We start from the raw sequence: 10,449 nt of genomic DNA on the forward strand, positions 1-10,449 counted from the left end.
TTCATTGCTGCTTATATTAAGTGAATAAAATCCTTAGACTGATCCATAGCCTAAAACTCTGCTTCTTTTGTCTTTCTTTCTTTCTTTCTTTCTTTCTTTCTTTCTTTCTTTCTTTCTTTTCCTTTCTTTCTCTCTCTCTCTCTGTAAGTAAGCTATACATTTACATATTATAAATAGTAGGACATAGTAAATGCAACAGTGCGTGACAACAAGTATATATATTGGGACTGGATGGAAAACATATGTTATATGATGGTTTAGCTGCTGCTCATTATATAAACTTAAAATTCCAGACGCGTGCACATACATAAAACTAATACATTTGTTTCAGACCAAAAAATTAATTTATCTCTTTATGTCATTCTAGATAAATAATTTGATTTTTTAAATTTTTAACCTCAAAGGTTAGGGCTGCTAACAATATTTAAAGGCAGCATATGAAACACTTGAGCAAAGAAAACATTTAAATACGAAATACCTTAAAAGCAATCCACTCTTAACAGAGTGTCCTCCTTAAACTCAATCACTAAATACTTGCCAGAATAAATAAACAGCTTAACATGGTCAAGAATTGTTTCTTGGAGGTAGGGTAGCTGAACAGCCACATGTTAAGTTAACCCCACCCGGGACGGTTAAGTCCAGTCAAAAGCGACTAGGGTGGTGCTGTGGGTTAAACCACAGGGCCTAGGTCTTGCCGATCAGAAGGTCAGCAGTTCGAATCCCCACGACGGGGCGAGCTCCCGTTGCTCTGTCCCAGCTTATGCCAACCTAGCAGTGTGAAAGCATGCCAGTGCAAGTAACCCCACCACCAGCAGCTTTTCAAAGGGGGGGGGAGTGGGGCATTGAAAAGTGGAGCCAGATGCACTCTCACCTTCTCGTACTTGACCTTCATGAGCCAGGGTGAGCATGGCTCCAACTCACCTGAAGGAGCCCAAAAGCCCAAACCCTTTTGCATTGCTTTCCCAGGGAGAGCAGGGTTAGGGAAGCACATTCACCCTGATAAAGCAAGGGAAGCACATTCACCCTGATAAAGCAAGCCGTTGCAAATACAGGGGCTCCATTGCTCCCCACAAACATTTCTCTTGCTTTCCCATTTGAATGCAGAAATTCTGTGTGTGTCATGTACCTTGAGTATAATGCCTGCTTCATTATGGCTCAGTCCTGTGCAAATCTTCTCAGGGGGAAGACCCATTTAATTCAGTGGGGCTTGTGTTGTTGTTGTTTAGTCGTTTAGTCATGTCCAACTCTTTGTGACCCCATGGACCAGAGCACTCCAGGCATAGCGGTAGGATCCAGCCTTAATCTCTTTTCTCAGGGATCATCATACTACACTTTCCAGGGTTCTTTGGCAGAAGTATATTCTTGTATTGTAGATTGTATGACCTTAGTTTCAACACACCCTGTATTGAACAGTTTGATACCCGGACCCAGTGCTATTTTTCTAGAAAAAGAAGTGCCGGATCTCACCATGAACACCTCCCCTGTTCTCTTAGAATGGCAATGGCGCCCATCTGAGAAGTGCCGGAACTGAGTTCTGGCTGGGAAAAAAGCCCTGCCCAGACCCATTGGTAAACTTGAACAGTATGTCCGCCTCGTCTACTTGAACACTGAATCTTGATCCTTTCTTCTGTGCCCTCAGAATACATGGGATCCCAATGTTAGGTTCCTGTCTGGCATGTGAGATTGGGATGACCCTTTGCCAAACAGTTCATTAAGCTATCTGTGCAAAGAGGGATTGGATGGCAGAGTGAGAGGGGTTTTTTTTCCACTTTCACATTCTAGCTTGAATGAAATATTGACCTCTGTACTTCACAACTTGTTCCTCCATGTATTTGAGAATGTAGCCAAAATGCATTAGTTACATTGCATTGTAGGCTCATGCTTAATTCATGCTACACAATTGCCTCTGGGTCTCTTCAAATATTTTGAGTTTTCCAGCATCGTTGTTTATGTACAAATCAGTTTCTCACCATTTCCCTCCTAGATAATTAATGCTTGTACTTTCCGGAAATGAGTTCCTTTCTCTCCCTCTCCTTTGCGTTGCTTCATTTTAATGCTGCCTTTTCCCCTAAGTGGACCGGTCTAGTGTCTGTAGCCCCGTCAGGGAGAGCCTGCTGATGGTATTTGGGTCACAGCGTCCATTCGTACAGTGAAAGCCCAGAGGCTAGGGATACTTACTTTCCTTTTGAGATATCTCTAACAGATTATCCAAGTTCCACTGAACTCTCTTGGAAAAGCGGCAGTAGCAATGAGCCAGTTGCTTTTTCAGTACCAGCAACAATAGTGCTGAGATTCCAGCAATTAGGAAAGGGTTATATATATATATATATATATATATATATATATATGGTGTGGGTGTGCACTAATGTATACATCAGCCTTCCTGAACAGGTGCCCTTAAGATGACCCTGCAAACAACTTACATCAGGAGTGGCCAATATGGTGCCTGTCTGATATTGTGGATGATGGGAGTTGTAGTCCAATAATATCTGGAGGGCACTTGGGTTGGGAGAGGCTGGTATGCACTGATACCAACACGACTGGTCAAATTAAACTTGGAAGCCAGTTTAATCACCTGCCTTCCATCAATTTAAATTAAATGCTAGAGAAACATAATTGTCCTACTATAGGTTATCAACTATTTTAAAAATCGTATCAGCAGATGCAGAGTGCGAAACAGCAGGTTTTACATTGCATAGTGACTTTGTGGTCATGCACATGTGTTAGTACTAGAAATGAAACAACTTTCAACCACCCCTCTCCCCCCCCCATGAATTTTCAGTTGTAGAGATTCGAGGAAGAAAACCGAACCGTGGAGAATGAGAACTCACATTCAATTTTTACATACACTGCCTTGCAAATACAGGACAGCATGTATTCATTACCAATGTAAATCAGTTTATCATCAGTAGCTGCCTTGTAAAAAGTTATGAGTGTTTTCCCTAGCTGGAATGACCTTTACTTGCTTTGATGGAGGGTGGAGGGTGAAACCTGCAGAAACCTGGGGCTTTTGTGCAGCTAGAATGTGGCCTACTGTGCAAGGTTGGAGTCAGAGCCATTGTTCCTCCTATTTTTGCCTCTGGCCCTGCCCATTAATGACATGCTGCCCCCAGAAAGTTGTCCACAAAGGAATGTGGCCTCAGTCTGAAAAAGGTTCCTCGCCCCTGTTATATATGAATCGTTATTAACTCATTCTATGAGTGCCAATCCTTATGTAGCCGAAATAGCAACATCTTCACATTAGACTGATGTACGGGCAGGCTTGAGGGAACTGCAAGGTTTGTAGAAGTACAAAAAAAAATTTCAAACCTTAAGGCAGGGATCAGCAAACTTTTTCAGCAGAGGGCCGGTCCACTGTCCCTCACACCTTGTGGGGGGCCGGACTATATTTGGGGGGGGGGGAATGAACAAATTCCTATGCCCCACAAATAACCCAGAGATGCATTTTAAACAAAAGGACACCTTCTACTCCTGTAAAAACACGCTGATTCCCGGACCGTCCGCAGGCAGGATTTAGAAGACAATTGGGCCAGATGTGGCCCCCGGGCCTTAGTTTGCCTACCCATGCCTTAAGGGGTTGCAGGAAAGAAAGAAAAACAGTGAGGACTGGGCATGCTCAGTGGCAAGCTAACATTGAGTTGGGGGAAGGAAGGGAATGGATTATCCCAGGAAGGCATGACTGCTGAAAAGCCTGAACAGGAGTACTGAACACTATAGCAGTTTGTTGCAAATCTCACTTGTAAAAGCATAATCCACAAAACATATAAGAAATAAGTCAATAACTAAACAGTGTGGACCAGAAGTTTGCATTTCCCCTCCATAGTTTATGCATATAAGGTTTTATTCAATAGTTGCCCATTTACATTATTTATATATTTTAAACATTTTTAACCCACCTTTCCTGAGAGGTTCCAAGTGTCTTGTTTGTTTCTGGGTCTTGTTTGCATTAGTTGCAATTGCCTTTGCTCTAGATGATCTTAATGAAAACAGTTTCACCTTTCAGCTATTATATGAATTGGCCCATAAACTATGGCAGCTTTGGGGCTGAGTCGCACAACTGTTTCTCCCCGCTGTGGTCCACTTCTTCCAATCACTCTGCGAAATGGAGAGCCTTATGAAGCACACATTGAACTCTACTAGCATCACAAAGTTCAGGCCTTTCATTTTCTGGGTGCATTGATGAGTACATCCAAACGTAGATTGAACAAGATTATTTCTGTGTGAAAGTCCATCTTGAGACAGTGGCAAATAGCTACCACAAAGTGGCTAAGTCCATTGGGTTGTATCCAAGCTTTTCACAAGCAGAAAGCACAATGGAGCTTTCCTGCCTTCTCTGCCCCAATGCAGTTCACTGGAAAGCCTTCCCTGGAGGTTGGGGACCCTCTGGAAGGGCCTGAGATGTGGCAAGAGGACTGCAGCATGAGGGGATAATTGGAGAAAATGGATGAAGATGCCTTGTGCGAGCAAAGCTTCCATTCAGGCAAACTGCTACAACCCAATTTTCTCCAGTTACCTTTTTTCCACTATAGCTGCCAAAACCCAGGCCTCTTCTAAGAGTACTCCAACTTTGGGCGATGCTTTTCAATGGAACAGCAGTGAGGAGGAATCAGGAAAATGACATTTGTACAATAACATACATAAAGGTAAAGGTAAAGGGACTCCTGGCCATTAAGTCCAGTTGTGACCGACTCTGGGGTTGCGGCGCTCATCTTGCTTTATTGGCCGAGGGAGCTGGTGTACAGCTTCCGGATCATGTGGCCAGCATGTAAGTTGCTTCTGGCGAACCAGAGCAGCGCACGGAAATGCTGTTTACCTTCCCACCGGAGCGATACCTATTTATCTACTTGCACTTTGAGGTGCTTTCGAACTGCTAGGTTGACAGGAGCAGGGACCGAGTAACGGGAGCTCACCCCGTCGTGGGGATTCGAACCGCCGACCTTCTGATCGGCAAGCCCTAGGCTCTGTGGTTTAACCCACAGCGCCACCCACGTCCCACAACATACATAAACACATATGTAATTTTATGTGTATGCCGCCTTTCCACCATTCGAGCCAAGCTCAGGGCAGCTTACATCATGAAAAAATACATAACTGCAGCGTAACAAAAGTAGCCATCAATAGTAAATACAAAAATACAAAACCAAACTGAAGAGTTTCCACATAAATCACAGCAAAAGATACCCCCAAAAAGAAGCAGCAGCAAGAGCAACAATTCCCACCCAAACAACACCTCTGCAGCCTCAGACCCTGCCCTCCCAGGTCAGGTGTTAAAAAGGCCAGAGCTTTGTGTGATGCTCAATTCTCATTTCCAGTAGAAGAGCCAGTCTGCCCAGGTTATGTACTTTAAGATCAGGGCCAGAATCAAGGATCAGCAGGGCTGGCATCTGCTGAGGGCTCACACTCTTGCCACACACTGACAAGAGCCCCAGACCTGCTATTCCTCTTTCACCATTGCAACCTACTAGTTCACTGCCCTTCATTTTGACCTGACAATGGTGGAGCAATCGACAAAGAGTATCAGTAGATGCCACTGATAAATCTTCCACTCTCATAACTTTGGGATACAACCCATTGTGTATATCCATCCTAATTGTGAATGAAATGGAAGATGAATTTTCTTTGCAATTTGTGTAGTAACGATGCTTTTGCTGTATTTAAGACACGTAGCAAACTTTCTAACATGTATGGACAAGGTGAAATAAGTTTTATCACATTTAGGTGTAAATATTATTTGAGTCTCTTTAGTCAAGCAGCTGCATATTCTGAACCATTTACTTTCCAACTGTGAATACTTTCCCAACAGAACAATGACTGCTTTAATGAGCTCCTTGAATTTTTGATCACGTTTATGCCAAAGGTGATTTATTTACAATTTTAAATAAAAATGTATAAATGTTCTTCTTAATGTTCTAGGGGAAAGCGATGATATTTGCTCCAATCAGAGGGAATACTCTGAACCAGTTTTGCAATCTAGCTGAAAAAGCTGGTTTCTCTATCCAAAGACATGAAAATTATGATGAACACATTTCAAACTTCCACTCCAAGGTTAGTTTTCTGCTCGTGTTAGATAACACTTTAATCCGCATTGCATTTTGAAGAGATCATGGTCCTTTTGGCAGGTAACCTAAATGTTTGATTAAAGTACTCTTAGGTGTGCGGCTTCTAAATAGCTATTTTTTTGTATCTGATTATTCTGTGTGGAAGAACCATCCTTTATCTTTGCAAGTCTAGAAGAGCTTTGTAGAAGCTTCTCCTGTTTACCATTTCCACAGAACTAATCTGTTCATTCATAAGGGTCTAATTCAAAACATTCATATGTTTAATTTAGCTCATCTCATACACATCTATGGCAAGCAAGCACATCCGTTTTAAGCCGAAAGCTTGAAGCTGTTAACTCCATTTAATGCTGGAATATATGAAAATAAATAGGAGGTGAATGTCTAATTGTATCATATTGTGGTTTAAATCCTTATCTAACTGTTTTATGGCTGGGTCAGTTGGCAGCTTCAAGCTGCTAAGTCTCATACTGAATTTCACTGTTGTGGGGGTATATTTCAGATCTAGGCACTACAAGATTTAGGTCAAAGGCTCTTATCTGAGTGTGATTTCTAAGCTTGCTTACATAAAGCGACTTGTTATCACTCTTCTCTTTTACTACATATAGATGTAGACGGAGAGAAGGCAACACTAAAAAACTTTTTAGGAATTCCCTTCTTCCGTGCTTAACAGCCCTACTTATCAAAATCAGAGTTATTACTTGGGGGAGGCTTAGTTCACTGTACATCTGACACCCAGAATTGGACTCTTATCGGAACTCCTTCCTTCCCTTTTCTTTTTCCTTTTCTCCTTCTCTGTCTCTATGGAAGACTCCATCAAGCAGTTGGCTGGAACTTCCAAATGCCTGTGATCGGTCTCCTGTGCCACAAACCATGGCTAGGACCATCTGGTCACAGGGTAGAACAGGAAGCAGATGTTCCGATTCTCTGTGCCTGTGTGACATATATGAAGCCCCAGTTCAAACTAAGCTTTGCAGAAAGGAATATGTAAGAGGCAGCCACCATGTTGCTGCCACATGGAAAGACGCCACAGTGCTAATGCGAGCAGCTCCTTTCATGGCTTCCTCTCTGTCTTAAGCCAGGAAGTACAGGTGGAGCTGAAATGGTCAAGTGGCTCAGCAGTATTGTGTCTTCATAATGGTGCATTAATAAGGCCGCCATCATGGTTTTCTCTCTGCCTAATGGCTGCTGTTGGCTCCTAAGTTCATTTATCTAATATTTGACGCAGTCAACTAAAAGCCACATAAGTGAAGGAGCAGGCCAGACAGCTGCGGTGTTTTCACAATGCAGTGCTATTTCAGCCACTGTCCATAGGCTCAAAATTCCTCACAAGGTCAGGCATGGCCAATAAAATTTATGTTGGAAATCCCATGGTCAAGCCAAGGCTTAATATGGTGTCCATAGCATTTTGCCTGGATACTGTTGAACAAGGATCGATCCATCTGCATCCTGAAGCCAAAATAGGACAGTTAGTTGCAGCAAGGTCAGCTTCTGATAACTTCCCTATGAGGAAAAGCTAAACTAAATTATACTTCAGAAGAAAACTAAGGGGCATTGTAGTAGAAAATATGTCAGAATCCAGGTTCATTCAGTGAAACTGACTGGCAGAAGGTTCAGAGCAGGCAAAAGAGAAAATAAGTCTTCACGCAAAATATGATGCAGCAAGCTTATCTTGGGGGCTTTACAAAGCTAGGTCTATCAGTGACTATTGATAGACCACCCCCATCATTCAGCCCAGACACCGAGGTCCAGCTCCGAGGGCCTTCTGGCAGTTCCCTCATTGCAAGAAGTGAGGTTACAGGGAACCAGGCAGAGGGCCTTCTCGGTAGTGGCACCTGCCCTGTGGAACACCCTCCCATCAGATGTCAAGGAAATAAGCAACTATCCTACTTTTAAAAGACATCTGAAAGCAGCCCTGTTTAGGGAAGTTTTTAATGTTTGATGTTTTATCGTGTTTTTATTATTCTGTTGGGAGCCACCCAGAATGGGCGGAGTATAAATAAAAATTATTATTATTATTATTATTATTATTATTATTATTATTATTATTATTAGTATATACAACCGCCAAAAGGAATCCCCAGGTTTGGAAGCAGGATGTCATTGATCACCACCTGCTAGGGGGTTCCCTGTAAGCATCTGGTTTGCCTCCTTGTTGAAAATAGGATGGTGGACCCAATGGCATGGCTCCTCCTGCATTATGTTCAGTGATCTACCCACGAATAGAATTTACAAGCAGTCACTCAAGCCATTCTTGTCTCAGCTTTTGCAGCTCCTTTAAGAGCCAGAGCTTGAACTGCCAGAGTTACATGTCACTGTCACTGTCCAGCTTTAGCCTGAGCCTGTTTATCCTATCTATCCCACTGCAGTGTCAAAGAGGGATATTCCATGTTTTGGACTACAAATCCCATTGGCCATGCTTGCTGGGGCTGATAGAAGTTGTAGTCCAAAACATCTGAAGGGAATCAGGTTTGGGGAAGGTTTGTCAAGATCCCAGAATTCATTATAGTGGGTTTGCTGGGACTACAAAAGTTACTTTTCTTGGGTAATCAACCAGGATTTCTGTTAGTTATGGAATTGGTTGTGAAAGGGGCTTCTGGGTGTGACTCTTGTGTTAAAATCTCAAGAGGCGTTTCCCCTTCATTTAAAACTGCTGGAAGAATCTGACACACCCATTTCCCGATTTTGCAACATATTCCCGGTCCATACTATCAGAAGCAAAAGCAGATCGTCCGTATTAAGTTTCACAAATACAAGGTGTGTCAATCCACCGCAAGTAATCCCATCTCATCCACTTCTTTTGCCTTCTACACGACTTAGAATTATGCAAAAGATTTGGGTTAGTATTTCCCGAGATGCAAATTGTTTGCCTGCCACCACTGGAGATAATCCGGTTCTTGAAACAACTTTACGCTATTGCACAAGCAGCACCTAACTTCCACCTGGCAGCAGTCAGGAAGGAAGAGAAGGGAAGCTGGGACCATTCTACCTGCAGCTGAAAGATCTGCAACTTTTGGGTCCTCCTCTCCACCCCATCTGGGAATTAGAAAAACTTGTAGCTAGGAATGTGTACCTGCGTTTGCTCATTTCCCCCTCCCTTCCATCCACCCTCCCAATCAATTTTTACTTTGTCTTCACGTCTGTTTTTGCATTGTACACCTATGCACAGGTCTGATTTGTTTGTTAGCAATCTGTAAACCACTCTTGAAGCCATTTATGGTTGAAGAGTAGAGTAAGGATTCTTTAGATAAAGAACAAACATTGTTCACCACGTGAAAATTAGGTCCACCTGGAAACAAGCACCCACTTTTGTGATAGCAAAAGACAAAGGTGGGGGCACTGCACAACTTGTAATGCAATCGAGCTGAACACAACCCACCAGTCATGCATGCCAACAGCCCACCAGGGACTTGGCGGAAGGAGGGGGAGCTTGTAAAGCACTCTGCGTTATGTGGCTGCTAGTGGGCTGCGTTTGCTTTGGAGGGTCCAAGCTGCATAGGCTTGCAGAAGGAGGGGAATGCAAGAGAAGGCACCAAGGCTGTCTCAGCCCATGCAGGATGGCTCTGATGACTGATTGCAGCCGCACCATTTCTCAGATAATGGCAGCAGCTTCCCAGCTACTTTGGCTGGCCCTGCCTGCTCTGTTTTGGGGACTTCTGCCGGTGGGAATAGCACTGCCAGTAGCTTCCCAACTGCCCATGCTTCTGGCAGGCACAGTGGGGGGCCTCCGCAGTGGCCGAACTGCCTGATGGAGCCCTGCAGAGGGACACCTCTGCGTCATCCTCACCCCTTCCGGTAAAGGTTGGGGCTTTTACACAGCATGGGCCGGTGTAGATTATGACCTTTCAGGACAGAGATCCATTCATTGACTGTTAAGTCTGTGGTCCTGCTATTTGCTCTTTGGGTTCAGGCTAGAAATTTGAAAGACTTGAGGCCAAAGCAGATGTTGCTTTAAGTGTGGCTAGCAGCTGCAAGAGAGGTTTAACCCTTTCCTCCCCAATGAAACTGACTAAAATTGGGGGGACGACTTCTCCTAATGCTAGCTGTTACAAAGAAGGGTGGATTTTGACAGTCTTGCAGCTGGGGGCTGGGAATCAAGGGATAAACCTCCCCTTCTTGTGTACTACAGACCCAATGAAAATTGGAGGGCTCTGCCCCAGATTTTTTAAACACTCTTGGTTGCTAGCTATGCCATTAAAGTAACATTTGTTGTAACCCCCACTCATTATAAAGTGTCCCTCTTTACTAGAACAGATTCCTGTTTCCTGGTGCTTGCCTTTGGTCAGTTATTATCTTTTGTTTTTGTTTTTGTTTTCCTTTTGGGAATGCCTTGTTAAGACCAGTATACTAGTTAGCATAAATTGCTAGCGTTGTCATTCTTCAGGATCTGGTT

General features: G+C 43.5%; 1 protein-coding gene across 2 annotated transcripts in view; it reads left to right on the forward strand.

Annotated features, from left to right (window-relative positions):
• The window catches only part of CAMKMT (calmodulin-lysine N-methyltransferase), a 238,823-nt gene that overhangs the window by 221,100 nt on the left and 7,274 nt on the right, over positions 1-10,449 (forward strand). For both annotated transcript variants that reach the window (XM_081854972.1, XM_081854973.1), the window contains one exon: positions 5,914-6,045. In XM_081854972.1, coding sequence (XP_081711098.1) covers positions 5,914-6,045 — 132 coding nt within the window. The remainder of the gene's footprint in view (positions 1-5,913; positions 6,046-10,449) is intronic.

The sequence above is a fragment of the Podarcis erhardii genome (genome assembly GCF_964252035.2).
Source record: "Podarcis erhardii genome assembly, chromosome: 3".
Lineage (NCBI taxonomy): Eukaryota > Metazoa > Chordata > Lepidosauria > Squamata > Lacertidae > Podarcis > Podarcis erhardii.